General features: G+C 38.1%; 1 protein-coding gene across 4 annotated transcripts in view; it reads right to left on the reverse strand.

Moving 5' to 3' along the window:
* The window catches only part of LOC127431556 (potassium voltage-gated channel subfamily C member 1-like), an 80,156-nt gene that overhangs the window by 35,311 nt on the left and 22,075 nt on the right, over positions 1-22,770 (reverse strand). For all 4 annotated transcript variants that reach the window (XM_051682020.1, XM_051682021.1, XM_051682018.1 and 1 more), the window contains exon 3: positions 323-1,304. In XM_051682020.1, the coding sequence (XP_051537980.1) occupies positions 323-1,304 (982 nt within the window). The remainder of the gene's footprint in view (positions 1-322; positions 1,305-22,770) is intronic.

A 22,770-nucleotide genomic window follows, 5' to 3' on the forward strand; every position in this document is an offset into this window, starting at 1 on the left:
TTGTGACATAACATACCTTACCATAATATAAAATTACCATCCTTGATACAAGATATTCTATATAACTGTAATTCTTATAGCACTGTTATAACAAATATCTGACCATACTCTTTCTCAAGCTACTTCTGTATACTGCATCCTTCAAACAAATCATAGTTAACCAAACAGAATCTTTTGAAAAAGGTTTTAAAAAATCCAGTTTTAGTGGTACAGTAGAAAACATTGCAAGAATGAAGTTTCCTTGTGAGGCTGCGTAGATCTTTGTATTTTCTGTGTCTGTATACTGTATGTGCGGTACAGTATGAGTGCGTGTTAATCTCACCTCTGTTAATTTCTATAATTTCCTCCTGAGCTAGTGGGCAGTCTCCCGTCAGCCCGCTTGACCCCAGCACACTGCCCAGCACGTTACCCAGGATCCTCTGGGGTGAGGCTGTCGCCATGGCGAGGGCATCCGGCTTGCAGTAATTGGGCGAGCCGGGTTGCGGCGCTCGTGGGATGTGTTTATTTTTCTTTTTGGGCAGCTTCTGTTTGGCCATGGCAAGAGAGTAATACATGCCGAAGTTATTGACAATCACGGGCACTGGCATTGCAATAGTCAGCACGCCCGCCAGGGCACACAGCGCCCCCACCAGCATTCCCGACCAAGTCTCCGGGTACATATCTCCATAACCCAAGGTAGTCATGGTAACCACAGCCCACCAGAAACCAATGGGGATATTTTTAAATTTGGTGTGATTGCTTGCTGTAGGGTCGTCTGGACTCGCTCCTATCCTCTCAGCATAGTAGATCATAGTGGCGAAGATGAGAACTCCAAGCGCGAGGAAGATGATGAGGAGGAGGAACTCGTTGGTACTGGCACGAAGTGTGTGTCCAAGAACACGCAAGCCCACAAAGTGACGAGTCAGCTTGAAGATGCGTAGAATCCGAACGAACCGCACCACGCGTAGGAAGCCCAGGACGTCTTTCGCTGCTTTGGAGGAAAGCCCACTCAGTCCGACCTCTAGGTAGAAGGGCAAGATGGCAACAAAATCGATGATGTTTAACGAGCTCTTGAAGAACTCAACTTTGTCAGGACAGAAGACGACGCGTGTGAAAACCTCGATGGTAAACCAAATCACGCACACTCCCTCCACGTACATCAACCAACTGTCCGTGACCACTTCGTATACGATCTCCTCCTTTGTAACGTTCCCCTCTGTAATATTCTCGGTTTTGTTATAAATGGTGTTGAAAGCTTCATGTGTCTCCATGCAAAAAGTGGAAATGGAAATAAGGATGAATAGAAGGGATCCAAATGCCACATACTGAAGAATGAGAAACAGAGAACCAGAAAGACAGCGTTAGGATGAGGTAACAAACATCCATCATTCCAGTAAGTAGTCACTTAGCAGACGCATTTATCCAAAGCAACTTACAGTACACTTATTACTGGGACAATCCCCCTTAGAGTAATTTAAGATTAAGTGCCTTGCTCAAGGGCACAATGGTAATAGCTCGTGATTCACTTCTTACAGGGCTCGATCTAACATCCTGCTGGTTACAAGCCCTGAATTTTAGCCACTACGCCATGTGGGACATGAACCCACAACTTTTGAATAACCTAATTTTTGAAATCAGAACTCCAAAGTGCTATTCATTGCACCAAACCCACATGGTACTTTTTATATAACTATATAACAGAGATGGATCCATGTCTGTAATATAGACAGGATTCGAGACACACTTAAGTTGCAAATACATACACTTTAGGCTCGGAACAAATTTTGAGACTAGCCTTGGACTCCAAATTAGAACTCCAAAGATATTCTCATTCTGATGAGTGGATACCACCCACAAACTCATAGACCCTTTAACATGATATTATATTTATGAATTGCCTTTAGAAAAGATGGGACTATATGTTACTTCTCTATATTGGCTAATGCATACTGTAGTTTGTCCTTTAGATTACAGGATCTGTCAATGACATTATTTCCTCTAGACCTTGACCGTTTGTGTATGCCACATCAGTTTTCATAGCCATATTGACAATATATAGCTTCATGTATCTGTGACACCACATGAACCCCAATGACCTAACCCTAAGGACTGGTAAAACAATACCTTTCTATAAATTGAGACATTTACATACAAAGCATAGCGAAGGAATATCTAATGTAAAGAACTGCTTTTTTGGAGTCAAGACCAGACCCTCCAAGACCAAGAACTGTTTCTGTAGCTCAAATGGTAGAGCATGGTGCTAGTAATGCAAAGGTCATGGGTTCAATTCCCAGAAAAAAACACATACTGATAAAATGCCTTTGCTTTGAATAAAAGCATCTGCTAAATGTAAATGTTGACCCAAACCAAGACTAGACCCTCCAAGACTAATACTATGCAGGTCCAGACCCCTCAAGACCTAGACTAGGACCAGACTAGTTCTTTGCAGTCCCAGACCAAGACTAGACCTCTCAAAACCGACACAAGACCCAGACCAAACCACATTTAAGACCATAAGGTCAAGGCTCAAACTTTGTCCCCTACAGTTACACATGCATGACATCATGATGTCTTTGCTAACTAGCCATCTCGAGATGGCTATTTAGTAAATTTTTGTTGAAGAACCCATGTACATCTGTGTAGTTCTGATTGAAATGGGTGCACAAATGGCCCTAAGGACAGGCTGAACACCAGAGTTCGAACTTTAAGGAATTCTGGCTCTGTACTAAGATGACCAGAACTTGTTGGACTAAGAAGACCATCTTTCACTCATGTTTGACCTGACCACATGCATTGATCACTTCACATTTGTCTTCACTTTGTTATAAAGACTTGAGTTTTACTGATTTTTAAAAGTTCCCTCACACTGATTAAGACAAAATATACAGGTTTTAGCAATTTTTTTGGATCTTTTGACATATAAAAGGGCATAGTACTATAAAAGTGCAAACTGCAAGTTTCAGAACTCAAAACTGTCTCCTCACTGTAAAAAGACCATTTGTTGAAACCAAGCTGCTATAACGACTCTATACTTCCTCCACATTATGATGTCACACTGTGGTAGAAATTTGCATCTGACAGACTCAAAAACAACACAGCAATGTCTAATTTATGTTATCACTTCCGTATCCTGCCCAGTAGCAGTGAGATGGTAAGTAGAGAGGGCAGGTCAGTCAAGAGCAGTGAGCCAATCATAACAGTGGCCGTTTACGGTCTTAAAGGAGAAGCAGCACCAAAACCAAGTGTTTCTGGCAGAGGGTCAGAATGAGGGTGGAAAATGATAATGTTTACAAATATATTACTGTTTTTTTTTTTTTTGTGCAAAACACTTTACTAATATTATAAGTGAACCTCAAGTAACACATTAAATTATAAAAAGATATGTCATGACCCTTTTAAATTATGTAACTCAGACAAAATGGTCATATTTTGTGCATTTTGACACCCTGTTATTGAAAGGACAGTAGATGTGTCAGGAAACCACGGGAACGAGACGTGAAACAAGTCCAGGAATTGACCCTGCGCACCACAGTTTTTCATATCTGGGGCGCCTGTGCTAAACGCTAGATCGCAACTCTGATAAAATTGTTCTTTCTTAACATTTCATATTTTTACATCCTATTCCAAAAGAGTAAATTAGTTATTATTTAATTGAGACTTCACATTATGGATTTTCACAGTATCTGCACTAAAGCCATTAGAACTGCACTTTTAATAAACAACAGACGATAAAAAGTATTATTATAGCCTTGTTCATCATTACAAGAATCACTCCTTTGATTTCCAGACACTCTCTTTCCTCTATATTTGATCTACTCAACAGTGTGCCAGAACCTAAACTAGATCCTCACATTCACATAGAGTCAGGGGCGGACTGGGAAGAGAAATCGGGGGTGGTCTGTCCTTTTCTGCATATCGCTGCCCCCTTTGGCATATCGCGGCGATGGTTTGTGGCCCGTTCTGCATAACGCGGTGGCCCGGTTTCGTGGCCGGGCCTTCAGGAAAAGTCCCGGTTCTCCCGATGGCCAGTCTGCCACTGCATAGAGTAGACATAGACTGATATATCAGCATTACCGAATAATTGGTGCCAATAGTTGCATTTTGTAACTATCATTTATTTGCAAAAATCTATGCCGGTATTTCCAGATTGGTTTTTTGTCCTCCATGTTCCTCTGTGTTCCTTTTAACATTCTATAATTCGATTTTAAAAACTATCAGCCAATTAATCCGTTATGAGTCTTTTCTGCCATCTTAGTTATTGATATTTTCAAAATCCACTATCAGTCGACCTCTAACATAGGGACAAAAAAGAGAAAGAAAGTACTAAAAAACGAACGAACGAAAGAAAGAAAAGAGTAAATACAACATCAAACACATACCGAACAATGCATTCATATAAAGATCACACACACGTGGAGCCACTCATGTTTATAAGATGTTCTAGGCAGTAGGGACACACAGGGTTGAAAGCTTCTCCTCCACTCCACCCCTCTATCTGCTCACTCCATTTATCCCTTCACCCAAGACTGCTTTGTTTTACAGGCTGGCCAGGATTTGCACTGAACATACACATATATATATATATATATATATATATATATATCTATAGAAACATCTATCCCAACACACTTTCATACCACATTTCTGTATTTTTTTATTTATCTCACTGCAATACACATAATCATTCCAAACGAAGATAAATATTTGGAATTATGCAATCAGGAATAAAAACAAAAACAAAGACAGAGTAAAAAGGTATAGATGAAAAGGGATCCAAAACACACATGCCATTAAGACAAATGTGATGAGGACAGGTGCAGATCTCACGTGAACAACTGAAATACCTGTCTCGTCCCATAAGCCCCCCACTCTCTCTCTCTCTCAGTATTTGTCTTCAGTCTCAACCTGACCTAGTTACAGACTGCTGCAGTAACCATTTTCCACAGCCCAGGTCCCCCTCTCTTCCCATGCAGCTCTTAATATCTTATAGCATTGCTGTTCAAGGCTCAATATTGGCAGCTAAAACTAGAGCATGAGGTGGTCGATAACCCAGTTAGCATGTGTAAGTCATACACTCCATATAGGAGCAACATTTGTTTTTCAACAATTAGAACACATGGGCTACTGGTATGGAATTACCGTCATTACGAGATTCTGACTTCTAAAACCTGTTCACATCTTCATAAATCTCTTTATTACAAGTTGTAAACCCAGAATTCATGAATTAATGAATTAACCCTTTAAGCGCCGGCGGGTCCGCTGAGAAAAATATAATTATCATAATTAACATATTAATAACTACAGTCTTGACCAACTCAAAATAGGTATTGTTTTAAAGCTTAGAAGCTGAACTTTAAAATGCATGTAGGCATTTTTACATTAAATTTACAGACAAATCAGAAGTGTTCCATTTTGATAATTTATTAATCATTTTGCACTGCACATATTATTGCAATCGGAAAAAACATCAAACTGATCATATAGCCATGTGTCATTGGAAAGCTCTCAATGAGTAGAAAACAACCAGCCTATTTGTTTTACTCACAGACAAATATATATCGAGTAATATGTCTTAGACATACATGTTGTTGCTTATTTGCCGCGTTTTTGCTTATAACTTCATGAAAAATAAGCAGAACATAAAATATCACATACCATTACTTAGGAGAGGTGATTGTCTTTAAAATGAGCCTGCACACAATGTAATCGATAATCCACACAAAGCACAATGTGCACACTGGCTAAAAACACGTTCGCTTTGCTGGATCAGATGCCTTCCTCGGAAATTAAGTCGTATGTTGCCCCATGTCATGGAATGATAAACCAATTGTATTAGGTTTCAGATCACTGCAACCAGTGGTGGAAGTCATCCAAATATGGGCAGAGAGGATCGTTCACTCTAATTACATATGGCCACCAGGAGATTGTGCTAAGTACATGACACAGACTCAATGATGGCTCAAATGACACAGAATGGAACTGAATGAGATTTCATTACTCATGCATGCATATCTTTAGTCATTGCTATATTTGTGTGTAATTAGTTCTTATGTACATTTATTATGTTTTATTTGTTTGAAAGGCTTTTGAACACTAGGATAAATAATTTTTGTAATGCTGCAGCTTTTGATTGCTTTGTCGTATAAACACAAAATTTTACTCAATTACAGGTGACATGAACAAAACAAAATAAGTTTTTCCGAGCTACCTTATTAACACCCTCAGATATATAATGTCAAATCAGAAAAATAAGAAAAGCTCAGAGTATAATCTCAGAGCTGTCATCACCTAATTAAAGTAATTTCGAAACGACGTGATACGTATGGAATAGAATACTAGCATACTGCTTACTGCATAATGTATACAGTAGGCTATATACTGTATACAGCCTACTATATACACAGGTATGCTTCATAAATAAAGCGCAATGCATAAACAGAAATATTGTATATATACTACAATGTTGCATATAATTTCACAATGTTGCATATTTAATTCATCTAGTGGCATCAAGTTCTCTCTCAGAAATAAATACAATTACTTTGCATTTTTTGTCTAATTCTGTTTTAAAATGTTAAAACCAGATAATGAGTAAAAAATTAGATGTTAAAATCGTTGCGGTGTGAGATATGATGTCACTTCTTACCAGCTTAATACAAAAGCTTTGTTGATAGTTTGAAATAAATGTTCTAATGAATAACACACATTAATAAACACTTATTATATTTAGGACCATTAACTTTTACCTTCTGACGTAACGATAAATTTGATAAAAGAGACTTGATAAAAACACTTTGTTGATGGTTTGATATCCATGTTTTAATAAATAGAACAACCTCACATGAACTCTTATTTCTAACATACAACATTTTAACATTTTTAAAATTGCACTGATTAAATGGATAGTTCCCCAAAAACCCATAAGACTTTCCTTCTTTTATGGAAGACTTTTGTTGTCTCAGTCACCATTCACTTCGACTGCATCTTTTTTTCATACAATCAAAGTGAATGGTTACTGAGGCTGTCAGTATTTCTAACATCTCCTTTTGTCCTCCACAGAAGAAAGAAAGTCATACGGGTTTGGAACAACATGTGGGTGAGTAAATGATCACATACGTTTAATTTTGGGTGAACTATCCCTTTAAATGTTCTGTCAAGTATGAGTGTGTTAATTACACTGTTGTACTGTGACAATACCAGCGTATTACTGAATGATTACCATATTTATATATCATGGTATTTACATGGTATTCCAATGTACTTTAGAGAATACCATAGTATTACCATCAAAATAGTGTGCAAATAATCATATTGGTGCCATTTTTAAAAAACGTGGTAATACCATGGTACTCTTGTGTGATGTGTGCTGCAGGGGTCTGCACTGGAGCAATATTGGGTATCTCTCCTTCTTTGGTGCAGGAAGGGAAAGCTAGCACAGTGGTCGTCATGGAGACAGTGATGAAGCTGTGCTGCGGTAAACACAACGTCATTACAGTCATGTTAACACTCATGTGCACACATTCTCACACAGCTACATACATAGACAAAGAGGGCACACATGCCTTACGCTTTTAAATGAGTAATTGCTTGCAGCATGTGTAAAAGTCAGCATTCACTCAGAACACATCTCTGCGTTTCTCTGTTCTTTCTCGCTTCGTTTCTCTAGTATTTTCGAATCATGCTTTCTTTCTTTCTCTGCCCAGCTCTGTTAATATCTTCCACCGTGAAGAGGCACATGGATGTTAAAGGGATAGTTCACTCTAAACATATTTTTCCCACCATGGAACACAAAATTAGATATTTAGCACAATTTTCAGGCTACTCTTTTCCATAACACAAAAGTGGATGGTGACTATGGCTGTCAAACTCAGCCTTAACGCAGCTTAAATGTAACATAAACGTGGTCCATTTGACTTGTACACTGTATTCTGTAGTCTGACATCATTTACTCACCCTCATGTTGTTCCAAAACCGTTTTTCCGCAGTAGCAGTTTAAAATGTTATAGTTGTGAGATACGTTTTTTGGGCTACTTTTAAAATGTACTGCGGTTACCAAAATGTTTATTGGTAAACATTAAAATTTGGACACTTTAAATTTGACTTTGAGCTGAAAATGTTTCTGGACCTGGCAACACAGTGAATGACTTTCTTTCTGTTAGGCAGACTGTTAGGGACAGACAGCCTCAGTCACCATTCACTTTCATTATGGAAAAAAGGTGCAATGAAAGTGAATGGTGACTGAGTATAATTTTCTTTTCTTTTTTCTTTTTTTTGGTGAACTCTCCCTTTAAACATCTGCATCTCCTGAGTCGTGCATTGAGATTTTTTTGTATATACAAAATTTAAATGCATACAGGATTTATATATTCCTTAAGGTACATACAGAACAGACGCTGCAAAAGTACACACACACACACACACACACACACACACCTACTCTCTGACATACACACTCTTTGTCTATTTCATGTATCAGCAATGGAGGAAACACATCATGATGACTGTCACATGGGTACGACCTGTTACATCAGGAAAGATACCTGAGAGAAAGAAAGAGAGAGAGAGAGAGAGACAGAGAGAGAGAGTGATCGGTCATTTGATGTAACACAGGACACTGCGGGATACTGAAGGTCATGGGGGACAGTGTGTGTGTGTGTGTGTGTGTGTGTGTGTGTGTGTATTGTATGCTGGAGACATACCTATAATGACAGCCAGTGTTTTACAATACCACACACAGTACATTAGAAGGACATGAATGTTACTTTGTAATCATATGAACGTTACATGCTAGCGAGCACCTAAAACAGACTACGTTTAGTAGTAAAACTGTGAACCGAGTGTATTTTGATGCATTACATTTAATTAACGTTTACTGTGCGGACACATTCTGTATACAATGAATGAAACAGTGTTGCATTAGTGTGCTATTACATGAAAAAAACAAAGATTAAAGTGCTTAGTAATTTTCACATACTGTTGCATGTGTGTTCACAGGTGTTGCATGCACGTGTAGGACTTTCTGTGCTCGCACCATACAGCATTTAAGCATCCGGCCTGTTTGCTGTTCTCTCTAGAACACTGCAGTGTTGCCATGTACGTTTGTCCTTGCGACACACAGCCCACCCCCTTTTCACTGCCTCCCTCTAACTCTCTGTCTCATTCACTTTCACTCTCTCTCTCTCTATCTTTGTCCTTAATCTAACTGAAAGCTTTATGACAAAATAAATGCTTTGTTAGAGAAACGGCAAAGTCACTTGCACACACACGCGCAAAGACGCAAACACACACGAGAGCGCAGAACTTTTAAATTTGCAAGAATGTGCCTTGAAAACAGGCTATATATACTGTATGTACACATGTGTGGGTATGAGTGTGTCTGCACTGAGTAGAAAGTCAAAGTGATGCATTCATCATTGGTTACCCCTGGGTTCAATCGCAATAATCCTGAATGAGCAGAGGGCTTCGCTCGCTCGCTCGTGCGCGCGCAGACACACACACACAGTTGCTTTCTAAAGAGAGTTGCTAGTGATCACAGAATGCATTTGGTGTATGTTTACAAAATTGTCCCCTCAAGTGAGCTAAATCTGACAAACACTCCCTTCAGAGATGTCCTTAAAGATACAAATTATTTATAAAAGGTAATTTTTTTTTCTTTTAGGGTTAGTCTAGTAATTATAATTGGCTTTAATAAAAACAATAAAGTCCATGGTAAGATTAGGGTACATCCTCAATTAGATAGCTAGGTAAATGTGTGTGTGTGTCCTTGTCCTGTCTACAGGACACTTTGGGACAGTTCTGCTGAGTCAGCAATATATATATATATATATATATATATATATATATATATAAAATGGATAGAAGGACAATATATGCCTTACACTAGGGATATAAATCACTGAAATTGTGATTATCAAACAGGCTTTTATGAAACAAGAACCTATCAACCATTGAGACCCTAAAAACGTTTTTTTTTTTTTTTTTTTCGTTTTTTTCTGAAGGACAGGACAAAACCAAATAAAAAAGTACCAAGTTTTTGGGACATGTTTTTACCATGGTATTCTTTGACATTCCTTAAAGAACCATGTAAATACCATGGTACATGACTATGCTTATATCTCAGTATCGTTACCTTTGGAGATTCTTAATCGAGATCCCAAGATCAATCTTTTACCTTTACTTTCAAGTTTACTACAGTTTCAGTTGTGTTGATAATTAAATCTGCTCAAGTAAATAGCAATTGAACTGTGTAGTTTGGGCCCTGTTGTTATTTTTTTTTTTTTTATTAATATTTTTGTACTGTACCAGTTAGAAGTTAGAAGGTTTCCTATATAATTTACAGCATTAGTTGAAAGAGAATTTCTTATAATTATAATTTAAATACACCCAAATTCATCAGAATTGAATCCAATTGTATCAAATCGAGAGCTTGTGAATCGAGTCAAATTGGGAAATCTCTATTACATAGTTCACAGTGTTTCACTGAAGTGGGCGGCTGCTGCAGAGCTCTTTTGGTGGATCTTTCCTTTCAGAATTATGGGTAGTATAGTTCTTCATAAGGAATTACACAATTAAACGTGATTTTTAAAAATGAAGTTGAAATAACATGGACTGATGTCTTCAGCTGAAGCATATACCATCAATTAACAACCTCTGAGCTTATGGTAGGTCTGTCTTTAAAATTTAGTAAGTTATCATTAATAATCAATTCCCCTATGGAAAAAATGAATGGCATTTTTATTTCCGGAACCAGACTTTTGCGCTCTATAAGAAAGGCATTGAACATTAAACCATAGCCATTATTTGCAAGCTGAACTATGTCTGCAGTATGTTTATCGGAAACAAACATGCCAAGCACAAAACTCCTGGCACCCCAATCCACAAGGGCCTCGACTGAAAAAAGGGTAAAGCTCTTCCAATTAAACATTCCCAATATTCCACATCTCATTACAGTTGGAACACTATGATCCCAGAATCTAAAGATTAAGCATCTGTATGTGCGTATTGTTTCTGACAACAGGGTGTGATATTGCTGCTCTGATGCAGCTCAGCAGGATATGGTCTCATCACCACAGGAAGTTCCGATTATCACTCAGATGAAATTACCCAGCAGGCCAAAGCTCGGGTTCCCAGTGGAGCAGACATGAAACTAAAGCGATTGACTCGCCGCAACACACACACACACTTACACTCCTGTGTCAGGGAAAACTGAAATGCTTTGTGTAGGGTCTTCCAAAGTCCTGGCGCCAATCACTCACATTTGCAAGAGTGAGAGTCTAGTGCATGTAAGCATCTCTCCAATACATGTGATCGTTTGTAAGGTATACACGGAACTAGATAGGTAAAGTTTTTCAAGACAAACTTTGATGTTGGCTTGACAAAGCCTTGTCTGAAAGTTTAAACCAGTTTTAAAAGTTGGAAGTTTGGTGATTATGCAGACATTACAGTAAGACAAACAGCTGGCTAGCTAGCTGGCTAGCTAGCTGGCTAGCTAGATAGTCAGATGAACTATCACATAGATAAGTCAGATAAACCGTCAGATAGATAGAGATAGAGCAACTTAAAGCAGATTAAAGGCCTTTTGTGGGTTTGTTTACATTTAAAATATTGTACAGTTGGAGATTGAATTAACTAGCATTCTGTTGGCCTGTCTGAACATCCCGTCAATGTAAGTCTAAGAGATTTTTCTGATATTTGATTGTCCGCTGTGCGAAAACTGTAAGTCCAATCAGCTAGAAAAGACAGAGCACACTAAGTCAGAACAATCTGAAGGTCTGTACCAAGTTTGGTGGATGTAGCTTGAAAGCTCTTGGAGAGAATTTTGAAAAACCCTAAACCAAGTTCATAGAACAACAGTATATTGGCTTTGTCAAGCCAACATAATCACAGCGAAAACAGCAGAAGACAATGAAAATGATTCATGAGGCAGTTCACAGGTCCTCCTACAAAGCTGAGGTGAGGAACCTCCACACCAGCTTTTTCGTGGGACCTCGTTGCCATTACGATCATCGAGGTCCTCTTTGTGGACATCAGGATGAATGTGGTAAGACAGCTGTTTAAATCAGCCAAGAGACATGACAGCATACTTGTCTTTGTCAATTAAGCAACCAGGAGCCTGAAAGCCATGCTCCTGAGAAAAGCCAACTGAAGGCTGTTGCCTAAGAGCTGTTCGGTTCGTTCATCCTCTCAAGCCATGTCTAGATCACCAGTGAAATATTCATGGAGCAGGGCGGCAAAGTCTCTGAGCTCATGGTGGACTCCTGCGGGTCACTGAGGTGAGGCTCATCTGAACGTCAGTTTTACAACCATGAGATGGACGCAGAGACATTCACAATTCTCTGACACAAAGTCTAAGTCAAGTCTTAAGCCACCTTTTCACAAGCGCTGACATTTGCATTTGACCAGTGCACTTTGCCTTCTAGTGGCAGTCGTGATGAACTTTCAATTTGCTAGCAATGGATTACATTTGTTGAAAGCACAGGTGCTGATTTATGTTTCTGCCTGTGGGTGCAACAATGACCCCCCGATCGGATTTTGATGTGTTTTTTCATCATTCATTGTGCGTAACAAGTTGTTTCATCAGTTGTTGCGACGAGAAGACATATACTGCGTTCCAAACGTTCAAAACATAAATGATGACGTTTTTTTTTCTACCAAACCACACATTTACATTAATTTGTGTGATTATGTTGAGCAGATGAATTTGATTACATTTATGATTAGCATAACAATAACTCAATATTATTATTATTATTATTATTACGGTTTTATAGTTATTTCTATGATAATTAGTAATAACAACAACAATGATGATTCCGCTAATAGGTTGTACAAATGGATTTAGACTATATGACGTTACAATGGTTACAACTATATGATTTAGATATCATGGTTTTGGATGATGGACAAGTACACATTTATTCATACATTTATTACAAAAGCCTTTAGTGATTAATTTGCAATGTAAATGATCTTTTCTGACTTCTAACCATCCAATTTGCTGAAGTATGTGGAGTTGATATTGATACTATAGAAATTCTGTCGCAGAGTGATGACATCTCAGATCATTACCTCGTTCCTTGTATGCTGCGATCAGCTAATGTTACTCAATCTACACCACGCTATCGTTCATGTAGAACTATTCTTTCGACCACTAAAGATAGTTTCACTAATAAACTTCCAGATCTATCTCATATACTCCGTAAGCCAAAAAGTCTAGAAGAACTTGAAGTAATATCAGAAAATGCAAATACAGTCTTCTCTAGAACTCTTGATAGTGTCGCCCCTCTTCGATTAAAGAAAATGAAAGAAAAAAGCCTCGCACCATGGTACAACGATCACACTCATGCTCTCAAGAGATCAGCTTGGAAAATGGAGCGCAAGTGGAAGAATACAAAATTAGAGGTATTTTGCGGTGCATGGAAGGATGGTGTCTGTAGCTAGAGACAGGCACAAAAAGCTGCCAGGTCAGCATATTTTAGCAAACTCATAAAAAATAACCACAACAATCCTAGGTGTTTATTCAGTACTGTGGCTAAATTGGTTAGGAATAAAGCCTCGACTGAACCAGATATTCCATCACAGCACAACAGTAATGACTTCATGAATTTCTTTACTGATAAAATTGAAATAATCAGAAATAAAATTGGAATTATGTGGTCACAGTACCACAGAAAACAGTATCTCATAATTTTCCCCACGAGCAACTTCAATCCTTCGCTGTCATAGGTCATGAAGAGCTAACAAAACTTATTGAAAGATCATAAGCCACAACATGTACGTTAGATCCAATACCAACTAAGCTCTTAAAAGAGGTATTCCCTGTAATCTCAGAACCTCTTCTTAATATTATTAACTCCTCGCTATCCTTAGGAAATGTCCCAAGAAACTGGGGTGGCAGTTATCAAACCGTTTATTAAGAAGCCACAGCTTGATCCTGGAGAACTGGATAGTTACAGACCGATTTCAAATCTCCCATTTATGTCAAAAATACTAGAAAAGGTAGTGTTGTACCAACTATGTTCATTTCTACAGATAAATAGTATATATGAACAATTTCGTGGCTGCATTTCTCTTCTAGTGCTTTTAGATCTTAGTGCTGACCTGCTGGTTGAACTGCGATACACCTCACTGATCTCTGCCTGCATCACCTTGGTCTAATGATGGACTACATTCTTGAAATGAAATACAGTACATAGACTACAATTTAATTGCCAACAAAACCCTTCATTGGCCAATTAACAAAGGACAATGCATCTATGTGAACTTCTGCAGTTAATCCAGATTGAACTTCAAAGACATTACTCAATCTTACAGTTCATACAAAATCTTTGAATAAACACTGGACCTTAACACTTACTTAGTTTACTAATTTTAAACCATGACTTGCACTCTACACAAATAACTAATATTGGCATTATATTCATGCTGGTTAGCCAGAGGGGAACTGGCCCCCACAATGAGCATGGTGTCTCCCAAGGTTATTATTCTCCATTAACCAACATCTTATGGAGTTTTGTGTTCCTTGCCACAGTCACCTTCGGCTTGCTCACTGGGGATCTAAATAAAATTACTATTTATTTAATATTTATACAAAATTTACAATCATATTTAATCAAACTACACAATGATCACTCTAAGACTTTATAGATATTACAGTTTCATTTTCTGTTCATGCGTGATTTTCTGTAAAGCTGCTTTGAAAAGATGTGTGTTGTGAAAAGCGCTATACAAATAAAAATGATTTGACTTGACTTGACAAGTAGCAGGCATTTAGAATAAAGTAGGTTTTGGTACAAAAACTGTTGGTATTTCTCAGTCACTCTCATAGTTTTGAATGGAAAACATCAAATCCGGTCGGGCGGTCACACTAATACGTTTTCATTTGAAAACGCACCGATTTTGCTACATTAATGCCTCTCTCACACACTAGAACGGCGTTTTCCTCCACCGAAAATTTAGACTTTAGAAAACTTTCTCCATTACCGCATACTTTAGAAAACGATGACTTTAGGAAACTGAAAACTACGTTTTCAAACATACACAGATTAGTGTGGCCTTATTCCAAGTCTAAGTCAAGCCTTAAAGAAATATTCTGGGTTCAATAAAAGTTCAGCTCAATCGACAGCATTTGTGGCATAATGTTGATTACCACAAACATTAATTTGGACTTTTTCTTTAAAAAAAGCACAAATCTGGGTTACTGTGAGGCACTTAAAATGGAAGTCAGAGGGGCCAATCCGTAAACGTTAAAATAATGTTTCAAAAGTATAGCCAAAGACGTAAACCATATGTGTGTTAACATGATTTAAAATCTATTACTAACTTTTCTATGTACAGTTATAGCCAATTCTAAAACTTCGTTGCCATGATGACGTAATGTTGAACAGTAGTCCGCCTCAGGAACAATGATTTAAACATCTTTACACCTCAAATAATTCACAAATTTAACAGAAAAATTAATGTACAGGTATATTCTTTTATAAAATTAATCTTCACATTTCTACTTTTAAACACAACAATATTTTTTTAATTTTTCAAGAAAAGGAGGGACGAGCCAAAATATTTTTTCAACTTTATGCCACAAACACTGTCGATGGAGCTTAACTTGTTTTAAACCTGGAATAGTCCTTTAAATCTCTTATGGGAACACTCTTCTATATGTTGAAGGTTAGTTTTATAACCTGTTGCAGCACAATTAATTTAATATATTTTTAAAAATGTTTATATAATTATATATATATATATAAGTTTTATAAGGGGGGCAGTCAAAATCAAAAGTAACAGTCAGTATCTGGTGTGGCCACCAGCTGCATTAAGTACTGCAGTGCATCTTCTCCTCATGGACTGCACCAGATTTGTCAGTTCTTGCTGTGAGATGTTACCGCACTCTTCCACCAAGCCACTTGCAAGTTCCTGGACATTTCTGGGGGGAATGGTCCTAGCTCTCACCCTCTGATCCAACAGGTCCCAGATGTGCTCAATGGGATTGAGATCCGAGCTCTTCGCTGGCCATGGCAGAACACTGACATTCCTGTCTTGCAGGAAATCATGCACAGAACGAGCAGTATGGCTGGTGGCATCATCATGCTGGAGGGTCATGTCAGGATGAGCCTGCAGGAAGGATACCACATGAGGGAGGATGTCTTCCCTGTAACACACAGCGTTAGGATTGCCTGCAGTGACAACAAGCTCAGTCCGATGATGCTGTGACACACCGCCCCAGACCACGACGGACAGGCCTCAGTGTAACGCTCATTCCTTCGACGATAAACGCGAGTCCAACCATCACCCCTGGTGAGACAAAACCACAATTCATCAGTGAAGAGCACTTTTTGCCAGTCCTGTCTGGTCCAGCGAAGGTGGGTTTGTGCCCATAGGCGACGTTGTTGCCAGTGATGTCTGGTAAGGACCTGCCTTACAACAGGCCTACAAGCCCTCAGTCCAGCCTCTCTCAGCCTATTGCAGACAGTCTGAGCACTGATGGAGGGATTGTGCGTTCCTGGTGTAACTCGGGCAGTTGTTGTTGCCATCCTGTACCTGTCCCGCAGGTGTGATATTCGGAAGTACCGATCCTGTGCAGGTGTTGTTACACATGGTCTGCCACTGCGAGGACGATCAGCTGTCCTTCCTGACTCCCTGTAGCGCTGTCTTAGGCATCTCACAGTACAGACATTGCAATTTATTGCTCTGGCCACATCTGCAGTCCTTATGCATCCATGCAGCATGCCAAAGGCACGTTCATGCAGATGAGCAGGGACCCTGGGCATCTTTCTTTTGGTGTTTTTCAGAGTCAGTAGAAAGGTCTCTTTAGTGTCCTGAGTTTTTATAACTGTGTCCTTAATTGCCAACCATCTGTAAGCTGTTAGTAAACGACCGTTATATAGTTTTCTGGTTTTCTAGTTTTATGAGATAATTTTTTTTCTCTGAATATTGCAACACTGTTTAGCTATAGGGGACCCTCATGCAAAATATTCAATATATATATATATATATATATATATATATATATATATATATATATATATATATATATATACATACATATACACACACACACTGTATGTATATATATTCAGAGAAAAAAATGTAATCTCATGATGATATTCTGCTTTCCCTTGACTTTGGGAATGGTGCCATTTTAATCCTAATAGATGTTAGTGCAGCATTCAACAACATAGATCACAATATTCTCTTAATGTGGTTGGCATCCAGTGGCCAGTTTTAAAATGGTTTGCCTCTTATTCTAAAGAAAGAACTTTGTCTGTCAGCATTGCCAGTTTCTCTTCATCTTCAGCACCAATCACGTGGCGTTCTGCAGGGTTCCATCTTGGGTCCTCTACTATTTTCTCTATATATGCTTCCTCTGGACTCTATCTTTCAAAAATATAATATCTCATACTACTGTTATGTTGACAATTCAAAACTCTATCTCCCGATCAATTCAAAGGATAGCAGCTCCTTAGAGGGTTAGTTCACCCTAAAAATGAAAATTCTCTCATCATTTACTCACCCTTATGCCATCCCAGATGTATATGATTTCCTTTCTTCAGCAGAACACATTTGAAGAAAAATAGAAAAATATCTCTGCAAAGTAGGTCCTTATAATGGAAGTTTGATGCTCCAAAAAGCACAGACAATCAGCATTAATGTCGTACATACGACTCCAGTAGTTAAATGAATGTCTTATAAAGCGATACAATCACTTTTGGTGCAAAAAGGATCAATATTTAAGTACTTTTTAACTATAAATCATCGCGTCCGGTAAGCAGCAGTATGAGAGTTCACAAGAGGGCTAAGGTCATGCAGCTCCTTCAGTGATGGCATGGCAACATTCTATTCATTTCAGCAGACGCTCTCTACCTCTGTTGGCATTACCTGGTATTGCCTACATGTGCACCACCATGTCTCCTGAGCTCTCAGTCTCTCTGAGGCTTGTTGTTGTGCTGCTGTTGGTCCAGCCTCCTCCATCTCCAGGTCAGAGTACTCAGGTTCAAATAAATATGGCAGTGCAAAAACTTGTATCTGCTCTTCTCCTCTTAAATAAAAATGTTCTGACATCTTTGTTTAAATTTGCTTCAATTTGTTTATGGCGTTCGGTCTGTACAGCGTTCTTCCTACTCAGAACAGCGCTGTTCTTACAGGTGTGTCATGCATGTGTCACTTCTCATGTGAACATTCCAACACCAATACGTCACACAAGAGACAAATTCAGCGATCACCTCAGCCCTCTTGTAAACGTGCATACCGCTGCTTAACAGAAGCGATTATTTATAGTTAAAAAGTACTTAAATATTGATCTTTTTTGCACCAAAAGCAATTGTATCGCTTTATAAGACATTCATTTAACAACTGGAGTCATATGGTTGATGTTAATGCTGACTCTCTATGCTTTTTGGAGCATAAGAAATCGTGTTACCATCACTTCCATTATAAGGTCCTACTGAGCTAAATACTGAAGACTGCTGACTGCTGAAGAAAGGAAGTCATATACATCTGGGATGGCATGAGAGTGATTAAATGATGAGAGAACTTTCATTTTTGGGTGAACTATCCCTTTAAGCAATCTCTTTTCCTGACGTGAGGATATAAAATACTGGATGTCAAAAAATGTCCTCCAACTCAGTGAAGACAAAACTGAAGCAATTGTTTTTGACTCTTCAGCTTGCATATCTAGCCTTGGTAACCAGTTAGGTCTGTAATCTTTGACTCTGCAATGCTATTTGATAAGCAGGTTGATGCTGTTGTGAGGGGAAGCTTTTTCCATCTCAGCACGGTATGAAGAAAAGAGACCACATTTCCCCTGTGCTGGCATCTTTACACTGGTTACCAGTTAGTTTTAGAGTTAATTTTAAGACCTTTGCTTTTTGTTTTTAAGGCCTTTTTAAGATCCTTACTGTGCATCCAGATCACTCAGTTCTTGCAATCAATTACTTCTCTCCGTTTCTCGCTCTCGCTTAAAGTCCAAGGGTGATCAGGCTTTTTCAGTAGCTGCACCTAACTTGTGGAACAGTCTTCCGATTCATGCTAGGTCTTCGCCTACCTGTGCCATTTTTAAATCCAGTTTAAAGGCTCATTTGTACTCCTTATATTTTGAGGTTGTTTGAGGTATAAAATGGTTTTTGGTTTATGTTCTAATTGTTTTTCTTTGTTTAGTTTATTGTGTCTTTTATTCTGTTGTAATTTTTGTAAATTACCATAATCATTGCTGTTATTACTATTTATGGTTTATTATTATACTTGGATGTCTTACTATTGTACAGCACTTTACTTCAACCTCTGTTGTTTTTAAATGTGCTTTAGAAATAAACTTGACTTTCCTCATAAACATATAGACTTGTTGTTGATGAGTATCTAATTGGAAATCCAAGTCTCAAGTCAACTGAATACTGTATGGGTCCAAAGCCGGATGCACACTGCAAAATTTTTACAGTCCTTTACGACTGTTGCTTGTCAGAATGTACAATATAACCCCAGTGAGATCTTGGGAAAAAGCTGTGGTACACTGTGTGACATTTTGTAAAACAACAACAAACAAAAAATAGTCAAATAATTTGGGCATCATATTCCAAGTCTTCTGAAATCATACAAAATTTTGACGTCCATTGTGCGCTCATGAGTGCTATGAGAGAACTTTTTCAACGCAAGTTCTCACATGAACACGTTCACACTTAAGAGCACGCAACTGATGTCAAGATTTTCACTGCAAAATTACTTAAATTTCAGGTTGTTGAAATTTTATCAAATTGTATGCCTTCAGAAGACTTGGAATATCATGCAGGACTACTTTTATTATACTTTTGGTCTTTTTTAAGCTCAAGTCACTATCAAAAGCCATTGCATTGAAAAGACAGATGGAAATATTTATTAAAGCATCTCCTTTAGTGTCCTTTTCATGTTTGGAACAATGTCAGTGCATTCACTAAGCAAAACACAGTGTCCCTGACAAAATGACCAATGTCACAAAAAGCTGCCAAGAGCAGTTTGTTTAATATGACTGCTATTGAATGGGATTCAGACACCCCGTTGATAAGATCAGGCCCGATGGGAGGAGGTGTTCCAGGACTTTGAGGGCCGGTGTGTCTCAGAACTGTTGATGGAAGCAGACTCCATGCAAGCACTATGCACCCATCAGCATTTATACACTGTATGAGTCTGGGCTGTAAATTGGTATAGATTACAAGATACTCACACTTACAAACCTTACTGTTACACATGATCTTCATAGGCTGATGTGCTTACGTGGACAAACATGCAACTGCAGACATTACCAGAGTAAAATCACAATGTAATATCAGCTACTGGACATCAGAGTGTGTACAGGTTGAAACAAGAGCAATTTTCTTAAAAATATAATTTTTAACGTCAGCAAAAACAGCTTAAACACACACAATTACCAAATCTTCGACACAAACTAACTTTCCCTTTTAAAGCAATAATCCCAAAGAATGCTTCTGATGTTGTCATAATCAAGAAAAAGACAGGAATGATCTTTGGGACACTTATAATATCCAGTTGAAATGACATCACCAAAGGAATTTTAACTCTGTACTTTCCTTGACAGAGCTGTCAGCTGACGTTTGCATCAGCTGACGGAAGTGACGTTTCAAACGCATGTGATGTGTTGCTGCTAGCTTTAGTGCATTAACTTTAGTTACTTGTAACTCACACAGCATTGGGTGATGTTAAAGCATTCAACTCACATTTGAAATGTGCTGTCTTCACTGAAGCTTCACTAGTGAAGCATTTTCAGTGTAAACACACTACTCTACTACTTACACTATTTACACTACAAAATGACATAGAATAGTGCAGAAGTGTGCGGTTTGGGATGCACCTAGTGTCTTTTACACTTTACTTTCCCTTCTAAAAAAATTGTTGCCCGAACCATGGAAAAGTGATGGTAACAAATTGCAAAACCATGGTGTATATACTGTATAGGGGAGAGCGGGGCACAAACTAACTCTGGGCTGGTTGTAACACACATGGTTTAAAAGTTTCCATGCAAACTGGTAAGACGAAACGTCATTTGTTTACTTGATGCCATATCAACACTGTGCAGAGAAAAAATTGTGGCAAAAAAAAAAAATAATAATAATTGTGTCAAATTGAACTTTTGCTACTGTTAAATTAACTTTTGGTGATATCTTCCAAAAGTTCACTTTCATGTCTGTTTTTAGTGTTTATTTAAAACAAGGCAACCTTGGTATTATTTTAATCTCCAATCTGTAATCTAGCATCATGCATAGCATTTTAATTCTTAGCTAGCCAGCAGAAGTGACCAGCCAGGTTTAAATCCCAGATACCCTGACAGGGCATCTTGTAACACTGCGTTACAACGTCATGTGCCCCAATTAGAACAAACTATATGCGATTCCATGCAGTCAGATATGTAATTTACATAATTCTCCTATATGCGTTTGTGTGTGTGTGTGTGTGTGTGTGTGTTTGTTGTGCCATCAATCCATGCACTATTTCGGCCAATGCTGTGGCTTTGTTGTGTCTTCATTGTCAAGTGGAAAATTATTGCTATATTATACATGACAAAGCTAATAAGTGGCTTTTATTGACATAATAATTTTGGTTAATCTTCTAGGTATTTTAATTAGATCAGATACAATCGTTAGAAGGGGACTTTAGCTCTCATATAGTCATGTTACAATGTGTCCCTCACCTGTTTCAATGTGCCCCGCTTATGAGACACTTTATAACACTTCACTTTCCTTTTTTCCAGGTAGATGACAAAAAAAACAATATGCTGTATTCATGAAACATTACCACATGTATGTACCAGACATGTAAAAAAAAAACTGAAAAAAAGAAAAATACTTCGAACCCCAAATGCATTTACACAAACTTAAGACAACCAAAAAGTGTTAGTTTGTGCCCCGCTCTCAACTACCATGGTATTGAATAGGGATGGGAGCAGGGTTGCAAAATTCCGGGAATTTTCAAAGTTGGAAACTTTCCATGGGAATTAACGGGAATATATGGGAATTAACGGGAAAAAAAAACCAAAAAACATCTTGCAGCATAATCTTGGTTAAGACAACCAGATTTAATGCAAATTCAGTTGAATTTCTACCCTGCGCATTCCTTAATCACATGCACATAGCACACTACTTACTGTAGGCTACTTACTACAGCAGGACTATTGAAGCCACACTACTGCATTTGAGCCCAAGGACTACATCCAGTCAAGTAAGTTTTGATGATATTACTAGGGTAAATATATTTGATCTATGGTATTAAAGTTTAACTAGCAAATACTAAATCAAAATGTGTTTATACAGTAGCTAGCTAGCCAGTAAATCAGATATGCTAAATGTAAGCTAGCTAACACCATTTCATTGACAATTTAAGAGGCTAGCTATCATGGTGCTAGCTAGCTCAACTGTGATGCTGTTTCTTCTGCCTTCTGCTAGCCAGTTTTCTGTTATCATACAAGAACGTAGGTTATAGTTTGATTTAGCATGCTGATTGAGGAGTGTTCATCTATTCATCTAGCCTATTTCTATTCATTTGTCCAGCATCAATTGTAAAATAGTTTTACCATTGCAGAATATTCCAATTGTTTAGCTAACTATTTATATATATCTGTGCATGGCATTGCATTAGTGTTTTTTACAAGCTTTTTTCTAATCTTATTCTACAGAACAATGCCACATGCGCCATCTGATGTGTGGATACATTTCACTTCAGCCAATGTAGAAGGAAAGGCTGTGTACATTTGCAAATACTGTGCAAAGACCTATGTTAAGAATGCCACAAACATGCAGCAGCATATAGCCAAGT

This window comes from Myxocyprinus asiaticus, chromosome 41 (assembly GCF_019703515.2).
Source record: "Myxocyprinus asiaticus isolate MX2 ecotype Aquarium Trade chromosome 41, UBuf_Myxa_2, whole genome shotgun sequence".
NCBI lineage: Eukaryota > Metazoa > Chordata > Actinopteri > Cypriniformes > Catostomidae > Myxocyprinus > Myxocyprinus asiaticus.